This window comes from Neolamprologus multifasciatus, chromosome 11 (genome assembly GCF_963576455.1).
Source record: "Neolamprologus multifasciatus chromosome 11, fNeoMul1.2, whole genome shotgun sequence".
In the NCBI taxonomy this organism is placed as follows: Eukaryota; Metazoa; Chordata; class Actinopteri; order Cichliformes; family Cichlidae; genus Neolamprologus; species Neolamprologus multifasciatus.
The window spans coordinates 12,480,159-12,503,548 of NC_140449.1; the positions used below are offsets into that span (position 1 = coordinate 12,480,159).

General features: G+C 38.9%; 1 protein-coding gene across 2 annotated transcripts; it reads right to left on the reverse strand.

Moving 5' to 3' along the window:
- Window positions 1-913: 913 nt before the first annotated feature.
- Window positions 914-21,523, reverse strand: mroh1 (maestro heat-like repeat family member 1). Of its 2 annotated transcripts, XM_085177735.1 has the most exons (40): window positions 21,359-21,523; window positions 19,733-19,826; window positions 19,445-19,590; window positions 18,559-18,690; window positions 17,997-18,159; window positions 16,859-16,957; window positions 16,547-16,698; window positions 15,853-15,993; window positions 15,568-15,660; window positions 14,325-14,403; window positions 13,896-14,009; window positions 13,618-13,691; window positions 13,343-13,465; window positions 12,766-12,873; window positions 12,376-12,520; window positions 12,135-12,175; window positions 11,521-11,662; window positions 11,235-11,287; window positions 10,905-11,012; window positions 10,095-10,214; window positions 9,859-9,981; window positions 9,089-9,235; window positions 8,318-8,344; window positions 6,855-6,977; window positions 6,678-6,757; window positions 6,204-6,345; window positions 5,967-6,062; window positions 5,312-5,416; window positions 5,074-5,209; window positions 4,749-4,861; window positions 4,368-4,520; window positions 3,272-3,328; window positions 2,890-2,987; window positions 2,574-2,739; window positions 2,199-2,368; window positions 1,952-2,089; window positions 1,646-1,760; window positions 1,328-1,474; window positions 1,179-1,245; window positions 914-1,036 (listed from the first exon to the last, which is right to left on the reverse strand). In XM_085177735.1, the coding sequence occupies exons 2-40, from the start codon at window positions 19,752-19,754 to the stop codon at window positions 1,017-1,019; spliced, it is 4,278 nt and encodes a 1,425-aa protein (XP_085033861.1). In that variant the 5' UTR covers window positions 19,755-19,826; window positions 21,359-21,523; the 3' UTR covers window positions 914-1,016. The 2 variants fall into 2 exon arrangements, with proteins under 2 accessions (XP_085033861.1, XP_085033862.1); XM_085177736.1 differs by lacking the exon at window positions 8,318-8,344.
- Between the last annotated feature and the right edge of the window lie 1,867 nt (window positions 21,524-23,390).

Sequence of the window (23,390 nt, forward strand, 5' to 3'; positions counted from 1 at the left end):
GCTGACAAAATCTAAATCAAACTAACGGTTTGAATTTATCTCCCCACATTTAAACAAGCTTAACTCAGACTGTCTCTCAGCTCACCAGGTATTTTGTGAGGTCGTTGATGAATTCTCCGTAGTGCAAGCTCTTATCTTCATGTAGGTGGTTCTGAAACATGGCTGTGATCTGTTCTGATCCCACTACAGGAGCACACACTCGCATCGCATACTTACACGCCTAAACAAACAAACAAATCCACTTTTACATGACAGCATATAACAGTTCACCCTCTAGTACTAAAGTGTATCTGCAATAAGAGGGAAAGCTGCTGTCACAGTTTGTGTGTGCTTTCCAACTTTACCTTAACCACCTCTGGGTTTGGATCAACCAGGTGTAACAGCAGGCTGACCAGAACATTGTGGATTTGGTCTTTGAACACTTGCTCTCCTGAGCCAAACGTGGACAGGTTACCCATGAGATGGATGGAAGTACAGCGGATGTCATCGTTCTCCTGGTTGAGAGTCAGAAGCTGCACTTAGCATTTTATTTAGACAACTAGAGAAAGTGTATTGCCTGTTTCATCGTCTCATGTAGGTTGGAATGGGAAATTTTACTTTATTAGGCACACAGGTGTAGGCAGGTACACAGGTGTGCCTACAAAAAGGGCCCTGTTAGTAGGCACACCTGCTGAAAAGCCACAAACATACAGGTGTGTCTCATAAAGCCTCCTTGTGTCTGAATATTTAAAAAGTCTTCTTCTCAGAGGACTGAACAAAGCTTGAGGAATCTAACTGACCTCAGATGTGAATGAACTTTAAAAAAAAAAGCTAAAGTAAGAAATATTGATATAAAATACAACAAAATGTTGCTTTATTTAGATTAATATTTGATTAATAACATGATACAGGACATATATAAAGACCAAACTTACATTTTCCAAGAAAGGTTTAATCTTCATGAAGATGTAGACCGCAAGTAGGTGAACGTTTTTCTTGTCGAGGTGGACAAGAACTTTAGACAGGCTGACATGGCCTCAAGTGGTGATCAGTTTACCTGTTTCAGTTTTATATAGCAAAAAAGAGAGAGATCTGATTAATGACTGTACCATGTACACTTTAAGAAACACTGCAGTGAATTAGATACAAATGTTTATTAGCGTTACCTTTTTTCACTTGTAACTCTGCTGTTGACTTACCTGGATCATCTTTCTCCTCCATTCCTGAACTCATGGCTGCCAGCAGCTCCTTGGCATATTTATTCACCTGATAGGAAAGTTACACAGAGAAAGCTGTGAGTGTCGTAACAGTTAGGGTGGCTGAGTGCGAGTGCTGTGAGTGTGCGTACCTTTTCAGGTGAGCCCACGGCTATGTTCCCCAGCCCTCGCACAGACAACATGCGGACCGTGCAGCATGGATCTGATATCCTCTCCATCATGTTGTTCATTAACACATCTACTAACATCAGCTCTGTCACCACATGATGGTTCAACAGCTGGAGTCACAAGATAAGACCGTGACAAAAGACATAAAATAAATAAAAAACATTATTTTATTGTTGTTCTCCTGCTGCTGGCCAATGAAGCTGCTAAAGATACTCATTTAGTCATTTGTAATTTAGATATAACAATAAGAATTGGAGGCATGTAATCACTGGGTTTATCACCTCAGAAAAGAAAGCAGTGACAGTGATTCGTTGGCATTCATAGATATTGTTCAGTAATGGACACAGACACTCCACGATTGCAGGCAATCTGGGACCAGCATGCTTTGCCATCGCCCTAAGGACAAGGCAAACAAACGCTTGTTTACAAAGACACCATAGTACATTTAGAGCACATTTAAATTAACATTTTAACTCCTAATAAGACAGGGTTTGGATAAAATGCAAAACAAGGGCATAGTGTTTCCAGTGTACTGTTTTAAAAGAGATTTACAGCTTTACTGGTGTGCAACATGAAGATATCTGTACCTTGCTAGCAGTGTCACTCCTTTAACATGTGTACTGGCTTCCTTCACTGCATCCCAGGCGTTATCCTCATCCAGTTTTTTCATCACCTCATCTAACTGGGCTCGTGCTAACAAAATTCTCAGCGCTTCAGCTGCTACCCTGGAAGAGAAGAAAGGATTGGATCCAAAAGTTCACCCACAGAAACACCTGACATTCTAACTTGACAGAGATTTTATTTATTTATTTTATACATAAAAAAGATGAGTACCCTGCGACGTGGATGGAGGCAGTGTGTTTTGAGTTGCTGTCCTTTGGTGCTGAGACGCCGACGCTCGCTCCCAGTCGCACAGTGAGGCAGGAGAATAGCCGAGGGAACAGACTGACCGCTGGCTCCTGACTCTGACCGTTTAATAACAGCTCCTTGAGACCGCATGTCATCTGAATGACAAAAGTCACACAACATTCACATCCATCAATTATCTATAGTAAATTTACCAAGTTTAAAAACAGCACCAGAAACTAAACAAGCCAATTTTTTTGTACCTATGTACAAGTCTGTACAACAGACTTTCATGATATGTGTGTGTCCTGTGCACAACAATTGCATCTCAATTTAAATGTAGTGAGTCACTTTGTAACTTACAGCCAGTGGCTGATTAGTAGCCACCTTTGTTGTCCCTCCTCTCATCAATGACTCCTTCTTGTCTACGTAGGGTGCCATGATGCTAAGTTTCTCCATCACCATCTCCATGATCTGATTAGCTACAATGGGGTCTGCTCCCAAAGCCATCCACATCTCACTGATCCAGCTGCACGAACAAAAACGCTTCATGTTCACACATGTCCCAGAAAACATCTGTTACAGCTAAAATATGAGCAATTCTTTCTTATATTAAGACAAAAAACAGCTGGCATGTGGTCATGCTGAGGAAGAGGATTTAAAGGTTCTTTATACTTACTTGTCATAAGGAAGTGGTTGGTTGACTAGTGTATTGATAACAGTCTGTAGATGCTGAGAAGCCAGGATAAGTACTGTTTGTCCCACTGCCACTCTCACCTGAACATAATACAATAAAACAGTTATTCTTAGCAAAGTGCATATAAACCCCTTATAAACTGAGTGAGTTCATTAAGTACCTGCAAGAACACAACGTAAGAGAGTTGTGAAGTAAACGGCTCATCATTGCAAAATAGGGCTCAAAGGTATTCTTCTAATTTGCTCTTTGTTATTTTAACATGGGGATAATAAGAAATCCTTTAAATTGTAAATGCTGATAATGCTCAATATATGAATAATTTAAGTGTGTGATATATGAATTGTGCATTCATGTTTGTCTTTACCTGGTCCTCTGTGACGCTCTGCAGACGCACATGCAGCACCTCCAGCATCTCTGGGACCTACATACACACCAAACAACACAGAAACAAACAAACGCTGTGTTTGGTGATCCAGCAGGACAGCAGCAGGTAAAACACTTCACTGTTACAGTTGCAAAACAATGTCTGTGAAGCTGGTTACATTTAGCAGGACTTTTGATTTGATGTCATCTGTACAGCCATCAAGATCGTTTTAGACAAACACAATCTAACTAAACCAGTAATAGTTGTACTTTCCATGTCCTGGTTAATTCTCAGAAACATTTCATCAATATGTCTGGGATGTCTTGACCCAACAGGCCTCTACAGGTCACACCAGATCATGTGAATCAGGTCAGAGCTAAGAGGCTCAAAAAAGTGGAATTTCCTCCTTTCTTTGTCTTTTTTTTTTGTAAACCACTTTGCTGTTTAATTCTGTTCTGAATGTATTGCTCACTCATTGATTCAAAGATTTCGTGGCCCTTGGGTTGCAAAGCAGCCAATCTTGAGTTTTTTGGGTGTTTTCCTTTTTCCTTTTCTTTCTTTCTTTTTTTTTTTTAAATGTAGTTTGAAACATCTGTGTGGTCTTTTTAAAAAAAAAACTTTCCTATTCATTAGGAGTTTTCCCGGTCAGTGTTTTTATGAATACATGAACAAAGACTTTAACAAGGTTTAAAGATTTATAGTGCTGTTTTGCGGCCCTTGGGTCTTCTTCAACTCCCAAGACTGAGTGTTATTCCCTTTGAAGTTTAAAGGACGCCTACTCCCAGGAGAGTAGCAGTAGTCTTAAATTTTATTCACTTGTAGACAATTAGTTCTTTTCGCGGGCTGAATAACATCCAGATCTTTAGAAGTGCTTGTTGCTTTGTTGTTGCTTTTCCCTGCTTGGTGGATCGCTCAAATGCCTCTTCTTAAGGTTCTGTGAAAGCTATCCTCCAAATTTGTGAGTAGGCAAATGTTGTATACATTTATTTATAAGGAAATGTCAGTGATTCCAGAGATTTCTCTTTTGAAACTTTATATCATATGCAATGACTGTACAGGCATAAGAAAATGCAACTAAAGGCAGTCCGTGTGTTACCATATCTTGTAGTCCGCCTCCTCTGTTCTTGAGCAGAGTATTCAGAATGACAGTTGAAGCTCGGCAGCAGTTTGTCTGGCTGTCGACGAGCCCTTCAAACAGCATGAACACCAATGTCGTCAGCTGCTGCTGAGGCAGACGCTTACTCATCACCTGATTTCATGCAGGGAAAGATGCAGTTACACACACACACACACACACACACACACACACTGCGCATCTACATTATGGTGGACAGAGTGCGACAGACTATACGCATTACAACAGATAACTGCACAAACATATTGTTGAGTGTCATACTAAAAGATAAAAATCCCCACTGGCAAGAAAACAAGTATTGAGCACGAGCAATAAAGCAGTTTGCAGCTCTCCTGCGCGTACCTTGGTAAGGTCTGAGCAGGTCTTGTACAGAACTGAGTGGTCAGGGTTCTCCAGCCGATCCTTTAATGACAGCAGAGAGTCCACAGATTCATCCTTATAATCCAAAGAGAATCCTACGAACAGGGATAGAAATATTTAAATAAATTTTACAATGACAATAATTATTCACAGTTCAACTCCAGATTATCCAACAGCTGCTCCTTTTATAAACCAATTACAAAATAACAGACAGGGTCTCATCATTGCCTCCTTACCTTTCCCCACTTTATGACATGGTACTTCCTTAAAACAATATATAAAATGTCAAAGCGTTACATGACTGTACCTTCATATCGAAGTTGTATATAAAGGAGTGTGTGTATGCACTCGACGGCAGCAGCGCGTACGGCAGGGACAGGGTCCGAACAGCGTGGAGACAGGCGGCCCAGCAGAGCTCCAAGGTTGTGGAAAGACACCATGTTCTACACAAAGTTTTGAGTTGTTAAATGGTAATTACACGATTATCCATTGAATTATAAAAACATTTTGTCACCAATATATCTGCCCTATGTTTTTGTGTGTACCTTGACAGTCAGGTTATCCAGGTAGTAAGCCAGTATGTGAGCTGTGGCTGTGATAGCTCGCTCCCTCTCGTGGTCCTGTCCAGAACTCAACCATGATTCAATGTGCTGCACAAGGAAGTCACATCAGGAAGCGCAGGTTACATACACTATGGTAAATGGCCTGTATTTGTATAGTGCTTTACTTTGTCCCTAAGGACCCCAAAGAGCTTTACACGTACACTACGATATGATACTGGCATGTTAAAGTCAATCATTACTGTATGGCAGTTGAAGTAGGAGCTAGCTTTAGTCGAGCTAAGTGTGTCCAGTGTTGGACAGTTTCTCACTTGCATTAAACTGAGTCAACATTATGTCAGGATGATGGTAAGAGAGTAATTAAATTATTTTTCTAATAGAAGTATTATTTACTTAATAGAATATTGATATTTTGTTTCCGTGTATCGATCTATTATCACCATGTAAAACACTGTGATACTATTCTGTATTGATTTTATTCCCCATTCTTCTACTGCTCGACCAAAAGTAGTAGTAAAGATTTTTATCAGCCCCTTAATCTTATGACAAAATGACCTCATTTATCTTTTAAAAATTAAATAAATAACATATTGAATAGCCAAGTGAAAACAAGAGTATTTGCTGAAGCGGCAGGCTTCACCTTAAAGACATTCTGTAAACCGTCGGGTGTTGGATCTTTAGCCAATACGCTCTTCAGCAGCTCCTGCAGAGCAGCCAGCGTGTCTTTGTACAGCGCCTGTAGAGATCCACCAGAATATATTGGACCGACAGCATGACAGCATTTAAAATACTTGGCTACAATGACAGACAAAGTTTGCTATAAAGATCAGAGGTGGTACAAACAAACTACAGCAGATCTCAGTCTACCTCACTTCACCTTTCTCTGCTTGGGATCGAGCGGCTCCTCTTCTTTAGTTTTCTCTGGAGTGTTCGTCTCAGCTGGCAGAGAGAACACACTGTTGATACACACCTTTAGCAAGTCAAAGTTCTCATTCTCGCTCATCGGAGGGTCCAGTGGACTGAGGCATTAAGGTCAAAGATAAAACACTGGGAGATGACAGAGCTTCAGTCACTGATGATTCATTTCACGTCAGCAAAGTGCTGCCTCGTATTTGTCTTCTGTTGACTTTGAGTTCTGTGGTTATCATTTAAGTCTGCAAAAGGAAGTCATCCCAAATCAAAGTTTTACAGTTCATTCAGTGCAAACAGTAAGATTAACTACTACAAACACTCATTTATTAGTAAGCGCTCTGTACATATATTCAGTAGCTGTTAGTCTCTATTATTAAGGGACTTAATTTCTGTCATATTACTTTGCAATGTTCAGTTTCTTCACTGAAGTGAAGGATACATAAGGTTGGCACACGTGCTCATCACGAGCTGGCGTACTGGAGTCCTCAGTGCATCAGCTTGCTCTGCCTTAATGAAGTCCTGACCAGTGAAAAAAATAAAAGACAAGAACATGTCTGCTGTTCTTACTGTCTGCAATTACTGTGTAACAAGAAGCTGGCCCTTAATTTCCACTGACCAGCATAACAGTAATGAGCTCCTGCTTGCGAGAGAAGATGTAGCCTTGTTTCTTTACACACTCGCTGATGGCTTTGGCTATGAGGCCAACACTCTGGATCAAACTGAGCTTCATAGTCAAGTCCTGTATTGGGAAAATGCAGAGATGAGGGTGCACAAAATACAGAAAGACAAGTGTCTTTCGTCAAAGACATATAAAAGACTTTGACGAAAGACACTTTCGCCAAAGTCGTGCGTGTATAAAAGACACGCACAAAGACATATAAAAAAAACAACAAAAAAAAAACAAAGAGAGAAAATGATTCAGGTCAAGAGGCAGTCTCTGTTATCAAGAATGAACAAAATGCACTGCAAACCTGTTTTAGCAGACACAACTCTACACAAAGCTTAGTAAAAATAAACAATAGAATACATATAATAATAAATCAGTCAGCTAATTAATTAAATCAATCCAACATGTATATTGCAGATTGATCCTCCATGCCTATGGATGGAAAGAAATGTGAGGAGATCAGTAGAACAACAACATCTGCAAGCTCTGATCAGCAAGACATAAAAAGGCGTTCACACAGCGTGCGAGTCACCAGTGAGTAATGTAACAGCAATCAACCTTTAAGCAAATAAGGCAAAAAGAAAGAAAGAGGAGAGCTTATAGTGAAGAACAGAGAGAGACGGACCTGAAGGTGTTATTTATGAATGTCACCCTGACTAGAACAATGCCGTAAACACAGCTGTTTCTTTGCCCCAAATGATTATAATCACAAGACAAAATGTTAACAGCTTAACAGCACACACATAATACAATATTGTCGTAAACCAGAATATTACTTAGTAAGGACTAATGTAAGAGAGGTGGTCTGCTAGTTTCTTATCATCTGCTCTTTGTAGCTGAGAGCTGACAACAAAAGATAAAAACATCTTTCAAGCTTTCCTGAAGTGAGTGTGTAAGATATTTTCAGTGATGCATCACTTTGAAGCTACATTTCCCAGAAGTACACCACGGTCCCTTATTACAATAAGAAGTGATGCTCAATATGGTTTCCGACGGTTCAACAACCAAATTTAACTGGGATATATTTTAGTCTCATTGCTATTATGTGATTGTAAAAAAGTTTTAAATTGCATTTTACAAATCAACATAAACTCCACCACCACACTAGAAACATGTTAGTGATTGATCATACATGAATGCCTTCAGAGGACAGTAAAGTCTGGTGCTCTTGCACCGTGAAACTTCACATGTATGCAGTGAAGCTGGGTTGAAGCATAATGAAAAAGCTGTTTTACTGCACAGCGCTCTCAAATTGAAGACTTTCATGTATGATTTTAGTGACAATATCACCAAAAGTATGCAGATTTTATGCAGAAATATATTAAGAAAGGAGGGTGAGATCAAACTGAAGAAAGAGGAAATGTTAACGAGCAAGGATTAAAGACAAAGCTCCTGGATTCCTGTGACGATACCTTTGTCTCTACTTTAATCCCCAGAACCTGCATAAAGAAAAGGTGATAAGGGATGAGCTCACATACAAACACAGCCCTGATTCCTGCAGGATTCAGTCAAATAAAATGTTCATCAATAAGCTGTTAAAATTAAGAGTTTCCTTGTTCACGGCCTGTAGCATCAGACCTGGATCTTAGCTCAGTTTGCGTTTTTTTTTTCTTCTCATGAACTGTCTGATCACCTAAGTCAGCGGTCCCCAACCTTTGCACCACAGACCCGTTTAATGTCAGACAATATTTTCACAGACTGGCCTTTAAGGTGTTGCGGATAAATACAACAAAATAAAAGGATATGACCAAGACAAAAACTGTGGTATTTTGTAAATATAATAATAAAGGCAAATTCACTGTGTAATTGTGTAACTTTATTAGCAGCATCCTCCTGAAATGCGCCAACAGCATTGAGAGTAACATCCTCCTCTCTGCCCCTTAATGCTCTCTGGTCGCTATGGTAATGCGTAAATATTTCTTTCAAAATAAGACGCACAACCACAATGCGGGAAAAGACCCAGAGAAATCGAGTTAACGATGAAAACCACTAAAACCATAAATTTCACACCTGAGCCTCAACTCTCGCGGCCCGGACCAGACGACTCACAGACCGGTACCGGTCCGAGGCCCGGGGGTTGGGGACCGCTGACCTAAGTGATGCAGGAGTCTGACACCCAGCAACACCATCTCAAACAATGGTAAACTACTAAATCAGAGGACTGTTTCTCAGTGTTTCCATACCTTGGTGTTGAAATGTTTACTGATGCAGCGGAGGATGTCCTGATCAATGCGGTTCAGAATCTTTTCTGGAGGGGCGTTCGCAGCCACTTGACCGTAGCACAGGATTAATGTGCTTTTCACCTTCTCCACCTCGACATCATTACGCTCCTGAGGTTAGACAAGAAAGGAATAACTAGCTGTTTGTTTGTTTTTTTAAACTGTACAATCAGTATTCATTTTGCTAACCAATAATTTTTGTCACATTTTTTCCTAATAAAAACAAGCTGACAAGCAAATAAAAAATAATGCTCGAGGACAAAAACGATGACGGGATGTATTGCCACTTTTTGTCAAAAAAGAAAAAAAAAGATGAAAATATTCTGCAGAGACAAGATCCAATAAGAACTATCTAAGAGACAGGTGTATAGACAGGTGGGAATATGGAAGTGATCCAATCAGAAGTAATCTCTGATTTTAAATTAACATATGAGAGGAAGAGAAGAGTAGACATATGGACACATTTGATATTTCATGTCAAGGAAAATAAACAGTGCTGAGAAACTGTCACCAACAAAACTTGACACTCTTTCACACTTTATAATGTAGCCAACGTCAGATTTGGTCTCATATCTTGTGATATTTAGCTAAAACTACAAGAATTCAGATTTTTTTAGAATGAGATTTTGGTCAAAAGATTGACAAAACTAAATCAAAATTTGCTGTCTAAATGAACACTGCTCTACATAAAATAAACATAAGGAAACTTGTTATTTGCACATTTTCCATCGTACTTTGAGCAGGTTAAAGATGCTCGGTGACTTCTTGAAGGCATCCGATTTTCCAAACTCATCCAGCTTGGCCAGAGTTCCCTCCAAGTGGCTATTTGCACACAGACCGACGCCCATCGCCACTCCCTGAGAGATGCAGATGACGGGAATTTAGAGTCAGACTATAAACCTGTGCAACAACATCAAAAGTGACATAAGTTTTGTACGAAAGAATATTGTCAGGTGACAGTTTCAAGTACCTCTCTTTCGACTGCATCACTGTGCCGAGCTGCGAGGAGAACTTCATGCAGCTGTTTTTTGACCAGGTCTTTATTGTAACAGTGTTGGAGAGTCACTCCTATACATCGATACAGGAAGCTCTAAAAAAAAAGGAAAAAGGGCTCATTATATAAATATCTAAGCAGCATTTTCATATCTTTCTCTCCTATAAGAGGAACATCTGTGATATCAATTATACTATACAAAATTTACTAGTTAAATTTTGTTTATTTTCAAGCTTCACCCTTGGTCAGGTGTAACTTTTCAACTTTCTGTATGCAATTTAAAAAAAATATATAAATAAATATAAATTTTATGTGTTCTGCTAAGCATTCATCATGTCTGCAGCAGATGACCAAATCAAATTATACCTTGCATTTGGATTTAAGAATGAAGAAATACTTGTGATTTTAAATATGATTCATAATATTAGCATGGGTGTCCTGAAGAAAACAACTTGGTGATTTGGGTGAGATGATGAACGTTTGGCATCAGCTCTCATTGCACAGTCTTGCCAAAATATGCACAAGGAGTACCATGGGCATCATTTTAGTGCTAATGTGTGCTGTGTGAACTGTGGTCTCATATTTGTGATGGTAATCTCAGAATATTGCAATTTTCTTCTCTTGGAAATTGCCAATTTTACTGTCAGAAATTCTGACGTTTTTCTTAGATTTATTACCACCCTCTACCTGCTCCATATTTTTCACTTCTAAATTAAGTTTGCTTTGAAGCCTTAGCAGCTCTGAACTGGTTGTCTAATAAACCTTTACTGTTAAAAAGGTACCTACCTTCTCCTCTAAGGCGTTGTTATACGTAGGGAGGTATCTGGTTGATTCAGCTGCCAACTGACATACCCACTTATCATCATCAAGTGCTGTCAGGGTTTTAGACAAGAGCTGTGGACAGTTTTAACACCTTTAGGATGACTTTGATCAAATTAATTGACTTAAATGGTTTTTGACGAAGCAGGGATCATAACAGTCTAACTATATAAATAATCTCATAATGATGACAACCATCATTCACTCTCTTCCCAAATAAGTGGGACCATATTTTTGTTTTATTCAGCTGAAAATCACTAATGCATTTGAAGAGGGAATATTAAAAAGCCCACACACCTCCAGTAGCCTCTTGTCCCACTCCTTCTTATCCAGACTCTCTGCAGCGGACTCTGTTAAAACCAAAATCCACAGTCAGAAAGCTCTGGCAGCAGCATAGTGAAAAATACTGTGCATGAGGATGACACTCAAGGTGACGATCATTTTTACAAGAAAATGAAGCATGCAAGCATGAGAACTCCTGAGGGGCAAAAATGCCAGTTTGTGTAACTACAGCAAAGCACATATATAGTATAATACAAATAAATGCATAAAATGATTACTGTATGTGCACATATTTTCATACCCTCTAGTACTGTAAGCAGTGGAGCTATTTCTTTGTCCCAGACTGCCTCAGCATTGGGGTGAATGTTAATACTGAGGATTTGGAGGAGAGAGAGGGATGGAGCGCCATGATCTCTGTTATTGAATGGAAAAGCTGCATTCACCTACAAAAACAGATACCTATCATTTATATCACAGATCACATAAAAGACAAACAATTGCAGTAAATCTGTATAACTTGGTTATTGCTCCATGGTAGGAGGAGCTAGAGGAAAAAATGCAACTACAAAGAATTTGGGATTAAAAGCCATAGTGAGTGAAACAAACGCATGCACACACACAAAAAACACACATACAGACTGAGAGAGCATTTTAAAATAAATAACTTAACTTTCACTCACAGTATGCATACAACACCCCATCATTATATGCAGATCACACACACACGTTACTGGGGATTAAATTAGCATAATAAATCCATGCAGTCTTTTTTTTTAATTTAATTTAATTTTTTTATTTTATTACAAAAATGTTGCTCCAGCCAATTATTAGATGGGATTCTTGGCAAGCCTTTATTTTAATACTGAAGATGCAAAAAGGGAATTAGGTTTAGCTGATGCTTCTATATTTGCTTACCAGCAGTCTGATCATCAGTGTTTGTGGAGATGGTAGATTGACTAAAGGACAGAGATGAGACATGTTTAGCTTAAACTGATCATTCAGAACAAGAACAAGAAGAGACAAAAGAACAAATTTCAATGCTTAAAGTTATTTATAATATTATTTTTTCCACTTTCACACACAACATTTCAACATAGACCCCTTACAGCACACTGCTTTCCACACTTTACATAAAGAAGTGTCTATAGCCAAGTACCTTCCCGTGTAAAGTCGATTTTGAAGCTGGGCTCTTGGTTATTTTTCTTCTTGTTGCCCAGCACTATGAGACTTTTACAAAGAGGAGTAGTGGCATTGCTGTACTGTGAAGGGGTCAGATAATACAGCAACTTTGGCCACAATACCTTCAAACAAGAAAACACACATGTTAAATATCACAGCAAAGTTCTTAAATGTAACACTTTTAACTGACTAGTAGTACAAATCAAATTTAACTGACCTACACTACTAGTCAGGGAAGTTTCACACATGCACAGCATAAAATAAAGACATAAGAAACACCTGCTGCTAACACTGTTTCCTGAACAACACATGTTAATATATATATACACAATATTTATCAGATCAGACTGGTAGAAAGGGTACATACATCGGCTAGTCGTCCAACAGTGGTAGTGAGGAGATGAAGGGTGTTGTCACACATTGACCTGAGTGACTCGTTAGTTACCTCCTCTGGATCTGTGGGCCTCTGACTCCGCTGAAGACACATAGAAAAGCGCACAGGTAGTAATACATATTTTACTTAAAAACATCTTCACTGGTCCTTCTGTACAGTTCTTCTTTAATCTGGGGTGCTAAAGTCCTCAGGTTATCTGTGAGAGGACAGATGTTTCACATCTGCAGAATCTGTCATTTTCAGCTCCATATAGTTCAATAATCTTATAGACTTTAAGATAAAGTATTAAAGCTCATTTGTGAATTATGAATGATTATGAATATCAATTATGAATGTCTGGGCATTAATGGGCTTGTTTGCACCTTAGATTTTAATCACATGGAAAACAGAAAATGATATTTGTTTTTACTGTTACCCTTTTGTACATGGTGTACATATATACAACAAAAAGCCACCATACTAACACACACATACAGTACTGAAAATGCAACTAACAGAGAACTTCCATATATCAGAAAAAAAAGGGAAATGAACACAAAAGGAGTTGTACCTGATACGTGTCAGGTAAAGCACAATGTTGAACTATGAATCGAACCAGTAACTCTCCTCCCTCTAACTCCAAGTAGCCGTGATGAGCCATGGCACTGATCACTTGGACCACACGCTTCTTCACCTGGGAAACAATGACATCATTGTCTAAACAACTAAAAGCTTAAGGAAAAGAGTAAAACACAAGAACAAGAATATGTTCATCCATCTAACAGCATGATAGTCAAAAGAATAATAATAAAAAGGTGTGTGTGTGTGTGTGTACATGTGTGTTACCTTGTTGCTGTGGTCAGCCATCGGCTGTCTGATGCTGGCCAGAATCAGCAGCTTCTTGCTCTCCATAGTAGAAGCTGTAATGCACAGGTAGTCTTAAAGTCTTAAATAATCAAATGGATCAACACGTATATGCACACATAGATACATAAATAAACTGAAGGTAAACTGAACAATTTGCTTCTTACTTGTCTTGAAATATCTGCGTGCCGTAAAACAGGCAAGTGTGTGATCAGGGAATAGTGTGTGTCATGCTTGGGTCTGTTATTGTATTTCCTTACTGGAGGAGTTGATGAGGTGACGGAGGACAGCCAAGGAGCCCAGCCTGCTTCTCTCATTACTGTTCTCCAACTTCTGAAGAACAAACATAACCAGGCGATCTGGGAAAGAGTTGGCTAAAGGGAGAGAATTAGAAGTTTAAAAAAAGAAAATTAAAATGTGAAATGCATAAATTGACAAAGATGTAATAATCAGGTCAAAAAGGCAAGCAAAGCAAGACAGAGGATAAGAGCAGTCCACAAACTGCCACAGTTAATGCAATTATCCTGTGGTGGAAACTGGGTCTGACACACTAATGCACATCTCATTACTGCTCTTGTGACTCTCTAGAGCTAAACCAGATAGAAAAGCTTGACGCAACCAGACAACATTCAGCTGTCACTTTGCACTCAACATCAACATACGAAGAAAAATAAAAGTAAAATTAGTACCAATCAAACTGAAGCAGCGCAGGACCTCATTGTGGTTCTTGACAGTAGGAGGGTTACTGTAGTCAACAGGGGCAGACACCTGGTAGAAACAAGGGAAGAGCATCATGGTGTCTATTCTGGTGAGTTTTAGTTACATCAGGAAAATAATGGTAACTGTAGATTAGATTATTTTAGATGTCATTAAAAATGGCTCACTATAACACAATCGTGCTACATGTCACATTATTCTAAATAATCTTAATATTTTTACCATTACCTTTATCCCTTGTATTAAAACAGCTGTGTTAATAACAGCGTATGTGGTATTCAGCATGGATAAAATGCAGTTTTCTAATTTGGTTTCTGTGGCTTCGGGTGTCATGGGTGCAGATGTGTGTTTGGATCAGTGACAGCCAGGAAATGTATATCTACCTAATACAAATGACTACATCTGTATATTAAAAATATACTGAGTGATTTATATATCCCAATCTACAAGTCAGTGTGCAAATCAAGCAGCTAAAGGCAATAAAACATTTGTATAAACGCTCTCCTGCAGCTGTATCATATATAGGGATGATGGTGTTCTCCTGCTGCTGAAGAATGGGAGAATATTAACATGAGTTCATTTTTGTATGGACCAGTGTATTTTTGAAAACCATAATAAAAAAAATTAACAGTCTGAGTAAGAGCTAATGACACATGGTCTGCTTTTACAGCACAAAGTCACATGTGTTTATTGTTTTTGAAAAGCTTCATGTGCCACCACTTTCTCACTTTGGGTACACTTCTCAGCTGAAAATAAAAACTGAAAATGTTGTAGGAACACATTCTTAACAGCAACATGCGCTTTTAAGCACCGTTAAATATTACATATATAAAAATTACAAAAGGAACTGTAACAGACACTGCTGCTGTAACATTATGCCATCACTCACGTAGTTGAGGTGAAATTTTGCAACACGCAGGCATCAGGCCAAGTGTCAGCTGAGTCACAAGGATGTGAAAATGTGTGACCTCAGTAACAGTTACTGTCATTTGATTCATCGACTAAGAAAAGCAGCACAGGTGAGCAATTCGCAAGAATTAACCCAGTCCATGCATTCACAGATTTGTGCTTTCAATACCATAAGTAGTTCTCACACCAAACAGAAATACTGAGACACAATTCTTCCAACCATTTGTTTCTCATCGATACACTACACAATCAATGATACCAATTTATTACCATGCAAAGAAGCAAAGAAATGCACTTAAAGTGTACCTGTTGGTGCAGTGCAAAGAGCAGAGCTTCCAGTTGTGTCTCCAGCACCCTGCTGCCCATGTTGACAGATGCATCTAGGACTTGGCACAGACTCTGTTTAGAAAAACAAACAGGTACACACACGCAAAGGCTCAGACTCAGTTTAAGATGCACTTCTACTTAAAGCCAGGACAGAGTTTAGAGATGCTCAGAGAGTGATGGTCCTCCATTTCCTTACATAAATTATACTTTCTACAAAAACCCATAATAAACAATCCCTACACTGATGCATCACACTGTGCCCACCTTGCTAATGATGTAGTGCTCATTGTTTTTCTTGTACAGGGACAGGATGGCAGGAACAAGTCTGGGAATCTGTTCCTCCAGTTTATCGCTGGCCATCAGATGACACATTGATCCCACCGCCTCAGCCACTGTCAGCCTCAACTGGAAGCCAAACAGATACAAAGAAAAGTCAGAATATGACTTTGATAGAGATGACAGAGATTAGGTGAGTACTTGGACATATTATGTGTAATAAGAATGACCTTCACATCAATAACCTGTGATTGAATAAATATTCGTTCCCAGAACAAGCCTCTTTCTGAGATAATTTAACTCAATACTCTTCTAATAAACAGTTGTATCTTCCCAATTGTGCAACAAGTGGTTTAATTGTTTGGCTCAGTAACACGGATTAATATACCTTCCAGAATACTCAAAAAACTTTTTTTTTTTTTGAATTTCCCTATAAAACAGTGTCTCTCCAGGATAGGAGAGTAAATTATACCAAGTGTTCTCTCTGTGTATTTTTACAAGCTGAGAAAATTAATTTAGCTTTTATCATTTATTTTTTTATTTGTCATTGCAGCTTTGGATGGCTTACTTCTGCTTCCTTAATGATTCAGCTTCCTTCAACCCATGACTTCTTGCAAAACGTAGGTGGTTTTTCAGCTGTATAGTCCACTGCATTTCATATCATCTTGCACGATCAACCTACCTTGGGTTCTCTGCTTTGTAACCAGTTATTGAAGAGGATTTCAAAAGCAGCATAGATGTCACTGGAGAACGTGTCTTTTCTGACTGAAGGATCTGGAGCCTTGTCTAAGTTGGCCAGGTACTCCAAGATACTGTCGCTGAAATGAGACAGAGCTGCAGGGAGAGAAAAACAACAAAACAGGAAACAGAAAAGCCGTGTGACTGTAAAGAGCAGGGAAAGCAAACACGCGAACATCATGAAGCTGCACTTTTTGTTTGGTTTGTTCAGTCAAAATCTAAGAAACCACTGGAAAAAAGGTCAGATGGTTCTTACCAGAAGAGAAGACCCACTTTATGTTGTCCTGTTTTGCTATGCTCAGCATGGGTAACATGGTTCCCAGAATAGCATTCAGAAACGGCACCATGCCATAAACTAGAAAACAGAACAGATTACACATTTATGGCACGCTTACATTTCCCTCGTCCTCTATAACAGCAGTGAGACATACATTGGCATTATTTTTGCACTATGAGACTAATTTTTATACAATAATTCAAATGGATTTGTCTATCAGTTATTTGGCTGTTATCACAATAAGTGACACTCAGACATGTGTAGTTCAGACAAGATTATTTTTCTTTAAAGTTATTCCAGATTTCATTTTTTGGAGTTTGGGGAAAAAAAAAAAAAAAAAAAAAAACTTCATTCATGCCATAAAACACATGCTCAAATTCAAAGGTAGGATTAGTAATGTCAGCCGCACTTTAAAGGCCCTTTAAAGACTGACAAACTCTGTTTAACTACCTGACATGCTACTTTGGTAGCTGCCATACTCGGAGCACAGACACTGAAGTTCAGGGCTTTAAATAAGTTTTACTAATCCATGACTCCATACTTAGTGTAAAAAATGAGCCCTAATCATTTGTAATCACAGAGTGCTCCTAAAAAACAGAGAGAAAGAAAAAAAAATCCTGGTGTTGTGCAAAATCTTTGACCTGCAAGTGCTCTTACTGGACAGGTTTAACAGGTTCACCTTTTCTCAGCAACCGCTCAGTTCCTTCCTTCTCAGCCAAAATCCTAACCTGGCCTGCATGTTGGCTTCCTTAACCTCCTAGGACCTGGCGTCCACATATGTGGACATCACATTTTGGGATGTCTAGACCAAAATAATACATTTTGCTCCACAAGGGCCTGATATCCAGTTACGAGGACATTATACTGCCACTGTTCTACTGAAATTTAAGACGAATGTCCTCCTATGTGGATCTCATTTCTCTCAGAAACAAAAATCGGGTTAAAAAAAAATAAAAAAAAATCTGGAAATTCTTTGTTTTTACATTCATCAGGTCCCAATGTGCCCAAATATCAAAGAGAAATTAAAAATGCATGTCATGGAAGAGTTCGGGTCTTAGGAGGTTAAAGACAGACTACACATTTTTCCTTTCGTGCACGCCAGTAAAAATGTCCTTACCATTTGAATCAGAGAGGTTGGCCAGTGTTTGAACTACAAAGAAGTGAGGCAGGACCCCTGGCTGGAACTTGCTTAGTATCTCCTCCATGATGTCATTGATGTGCTTATTACCCACCGCGACCAAGATATTACTGGCTGCCTGCTGCCAGTCTGGGATGACCTCCTGAATCAACCATGATGGCAGAACAACAATGAAGAGGATGTCAGAAAGGGACCACACGAAACTGTATGACTAAGACTTTTAAGATATCTTAATCAAAACTCAATCATGTAATGTCCACACTCTTATCAATTAAAAAAACTTATCAATTAATCAATGATTAAAAGTAAATATTCTACCTTTGTCAAAGGATCTTAGAAAGAAAAACATCTGGACTTCTTTAAGTTTCTTGAAGACGTTACACCTCTCAGCTTCTTTAGCTCTAAAGAAGAAGAACTGAAGAAGCTTCTCGGATGAGAGGTGAAGGGTCCACTTAAAGAAGTCCAGATGCTTTTCTTTCCAAGCTCCTTAGACTACGATGACCTGGGTGACTGAGAACCTTCACAGACATAAATAATTTACCTTTGATCGAGTCATTTCATCTGAGGCCAGGGAGATAATACTCTTTATCCTGGAAGGACTGATCTCCTCTATCCTGCAGCTAACAATCAGCTCAATAGTCCGAAGAATCACAACTCTGTGGCTCACCACCAGCTACAGAAGAAAGATGAGATGAAGAAGAGGAAGATATGAAGAGGCGATATAAAAGCATGAAAAAAAAAAAGAGAGAACCACAGGCTGATCTGTGATGGAATAACATCAGTCACTATGCCAATAAGCTCTCCGACCACACAGAAATCAGCCTTCATTTTGATGTCAGTACAAGTGTAAAATCTGATGACTGCATCTCCCAAAGCTGTGTTACCTTGTTGCCAAAATCTGTCCATAGAAAGGCAGAGCTTCCAAAACAGCCTTTGTGGTAGTTTCTGTTATAGTATATGTCTCCCTAAGCACATTTTAGCATGATGATACTGATAGATTAATAAGATGAAAACAGTATCAGCCTCACTGACAAGGTCATTAACATAAAGGAGAACAGGAACACAATGGAGTGAAACAGGAAATTAAAATGCTACAAGAGCAGTTAATCTGAAACATAACAGCATGACTGTTTTCTGCTGAATGTCAGGGACTGCCTTTAGAGAAGCAAAGAATATATCACTAAGAACATTTTACACCATCTAAATTAAAAAAGCCAACTAATGAACTGAATGAAGTCAGTGGCTACAACGGTATCAAAAGTCTCTGTAGCTGTGTGCGGGAAAAAAATGCAGAAAAACAGGCTCAAAATAGATTTAACAGTCCATATTGCTTTTAAACATTAAACGACTTTGCAGTTGTTTTCTTAGTTACGTAATTATGGCTGACTTTCGTCTTTCTAAGGACTCTCGCTATTCTGGGTTGTTACCTTAGGGTGTTTCAGGAGGTAGTCCTGACACATGGCCAACACTCGGTCTGGCTGCTGTTTTCCCAGAGTCAAAATAGACTTCCTGACTTGTTCCTGGACTTCTGAGTCTTTATCGGTGGCTGCATCAAGAAGAGCCAGGGTCACCTCTGAAAGGAAAACACAACCTCAGAAGCATATCGGAGCAGAAAAGGAGTAAACATAAGTGGATGGACAACATTTCAGAAACCTGAATTGACCAATGCCAAATACATGTGGCTTAGCCTTCAGTAGAGAAGGGAAGAGACTCACGTTCAACATCCGTCTCATCCATGTTGGACAGCAAGGAGCTCTGGCTTCCTGGAGCCAGAGGCCAAAGAGGGGTTGTTTCTCCTGGGATACAGATCTGAAATAGCATCCCACCACCTTCAGTTAATGATTAATTACATCTGATAGAGAGGTTAGTGCATGTTACTATTGAGTGAGTTGTGCTTGCTTCCAGTGATGGCATGGAGACACTTGCTCAATAATAAGAAAACAATGACATCCCATGGTTCATTTACACCTTAAACACATTCCTTTTTCCTTTTCATCCCTGTGATGCAAATAATGGTGCTGATTTAAACAAGGTTTCACGGTAGTCTGCATCTAGTTAGTGCCACAGAAGAGGTAAGAAATGATTTTTAATGGGGAAGTATTGTAAAAACTAACTTTAAAACAGCTCAACAAATATCAGCAAATGCACAAACTATATCCGTGCAGTGTGTTGCAAAATACATCCGTGAGCTAAATGCTCAGTTGCTTTTTTTTCCCAGGGAGAGGAAAAAAATGTTAACATGCATCACCGACATATGGAGAAAGATGCCAGAAAGATGAGTTATTTATTTTTAAAGAATGGGATTTTCACATGCTGAGCAGTCTCTGAGTTTTAAATCAAATACTGGATTATGCATGATGTGTTGCTGAATTATGTTTTTGCCTAACATTTTGCAAATGCTTACATGAAAATATGGCACTAGGCAGTTTAGTGCATGCTACACTGGTTAGTTTGCAGTATTGTTATCAAGTTTACAAAGAATTAGTATGTTGAACTATCTTGGGTACTGCTAATGGGTTACATGAGTTTATATTTAAGGTGATTAAGTTGATGCTGATTAGACTCATTCACCGAAGTCTACCTTTTACTGTCTTAACATCTGCTTATATCTTGTTGAATTCAGGTGGTTAAATCCATAAAGAGCAGGGAATATCGGAGTAGCATGGTAGTTCAGCTGATCACAATCTGCAGACAAAGAAACATCTACTGGACATCACAGAACACATTTTTATGTAACTTACTTCTAACTCACAGTAATTATTTGGCCCTGCTGCAGCCAATCTTTGTGCCTTCACCTGCCAAATCTCAGTTTAACCTCTGATGACAACAACTCATGTAGACACAGGGAATCTGCGAGAAGCTACCTGTGAGCAGACAGTTGATTGTGACCTCTGTGACAAGTTCACACTGAGACACACTAACACCTATTAATGAGTTTAAGGCTGTATTCAACCAAAAACTGCCACTATCCGGTCAATAGGACTTAACTTTTTATCAGTCCGCCACACCTGCTGTGCTAAAGGGTTAACATAACCATCAACGGAATCGTTGCTAGCTCGTTCAGTCATTTATTGTAATTTTACGTTGATTATACCATAAACGATGACATTGCAAGCAAACACGCCGTGTGGGCTAAGCTAAGTAGAGTACCTGGAGTGAAGCCATTTATAGATGAGTGAACTGTTAAACATTTAGCTTTTACCTGCTTTGGTGGTGATGCTGCTGTCGCAACCTACTCAAGAGTCATTAGTGTGCTAACCTAGCAGCAGCTGCTGCTACGGAAGAGCTACTAGCCTTCTTATTGAACCAAAACAGCGGCCTTTCTAATATGGCTAACTTACCAGCCGAGGGTCTGCCAAACAATAATCTCTCACCCCACGGTCAAGTCTTATCTTGGTTTAAAAAAACAGGCTTGCGTATCCGTGTCACAGTTGACGTTAGCGCCTGACTAAAGACTGCAGGTGTAAACACGCTTGGTCATGTGCTTTCAGTCAGCAGGAACGCATCAGGCAGGGGGCGTGGCTAGCGTGCAGACCTGAAACACATAGAGCTGCCACCATCACTGCTACCGAGAGGTGTCGAGACTTTGACTTGCTCAAGTGCGTCATCAAATTAGTATTTATTTTCTGTTGGGTAAACTGGGTACCTCATTATAATTCATTATTTTAGGTTTGTAAAAACAGCTAAAAAAAAAAGATAAAGTGGATGTGGGTGTTTGATGTGATTTAGTTAAAGAAAAACATTCAAGCGTAAGTGTGAGTGTAAATGGTGCACAAACGCAATTTTAACATACTAACAGTACTAATAGAACAAATCTCCATACTGTAATGGAGTTGTGGTTATGAATTCAAAAAAAGGGTATGATCCTTTTATAGACGAAAAGTCTGTCAATAAAGATTGATTCATTGATTGATTGAATCATTGATTGATTGATAAAGTAGATGTTTTTCTAACTATAGATTTAATATTTATGTCTTTTGGGACTCTAACAAGGGTTACTGGGGAAAAAACCACATTATTTCATCAAACAATAAAACTACAAATTCCAATCTTGACTTGGTTACTGTACTCTAATTCTACACAAATTAAATGTGTGCAGGAAATGTCATCTCCAAAAGAATATAAAGACTTTACAGATTTAAATGTTATCTTAAAAGCCCAAAAGAATATTTGTCATGTCTCTTGGAGCAATAGTTAAAATCGTGGGGAAATACTGCCATCTAATGATCCACCCTAACATTGTCGCATGGGAAGTAGTTTCACCTCTGTCGTTATTTGTTCACTTCTCTCTGTGATGATAGTTTTCATTACATATTAACTACAGTGCTTAAGAGTTCTGTGCAGAGTCAGTTTTTTCTCTTTGTTTTTAGTTTTCTTCGTTGGTCTAACCATGGACTATAATAAAGACCAAGTGTTCACAGATAGAGGTGTGACTGGAGTCCAAAGACATGTAAATTGATTCCCTCTCTTCCTCTAACTGTTGGATGCAGGTGAGGACCATCTCTTTAATTTGGAGCATTTGCATGCAAGACACTTTATTAATCAGCACAAAACATCAAGTATTACAAACTCTGTGTTTGAGTCCCATATAGTGAATTTGTGCCTGCCAGTTTCTTTTGAATAAAACATGAAAAATGAAATATTAAATTGCCTCAAATAAAAGTTTTGGGCAAATTTTGAGCAGGCAATGAAAGAATCGAATCTGAAAAGTTTTGCTATTTATATTTGACACTGATTTTAGCAATTTTACAATAGCCCTTTTAAATTTTTATGCCAACATATTTGATACTAAATAAATAAATAAATAATAACAAAGACTTAATAATAATAACAACAATAATAATACAGATAAATGTTTGGCAGTTAGACTCAGATGGCCTAGATGCTGGTGGTGGAGATGAAGGTGGCTTGAATGGAGCTTGAGTGATGAGTGAGTGGAGACAGGGAGGAGGTGGGTTGCACAAAGGAGTCTGCGAAGGAGGAAGACAGATGCGCAGTGAGATTTTAAGTACGTGACACAAATGTTGATTGGCCGGGAAAAGGCAGAGAGAAGGTGACTGGACTAATCCAGTGATGACACAAGCAGCTTGACAGCGTGGGAAAGTGGAAGTGATAAAGCTTAGATTTATTTGGCAGCATCTGGGAGCGAGCAGACAGATGCAAAGCCATAGATACTCCTTATTGAACCTTCCCATAAGTTTTATTTAAGAAAAATAGAACTAGGGTGGGGAAAAAGACATTTTCTCAGGTTTGCTTCTCTGAAGAGTAAGATATGCATGTTTCACTTGTCGTTTTCTGGTTGTGACGTTCTGCTCAGCAGTCTGCAACTGTTTACAGAACTGGACTTTATCATTTTTTATCACTGTTTAAGCA

Coding starts and splice junctions, on each gene's coding strand:
- mroh1 (XM_085177735.1), bottom strand. CDS start 19,754: ATGGATGAGACGGATGTTGAAC. Junction 11,663..12,134: donor CACTGATGATCAGACTGCTG/GTAAGCAAATAT, acceptor CTGTTTTTGTAG/GTGAATGCAGCTTTTCCATT. Junction 4,521..4,748: donor CCTGCTCAGACCTTACCAAG/GTACGCGCAGGA, acceptor GCATGAAATCAG/GTGATGAGTAAGCGTCTGCC.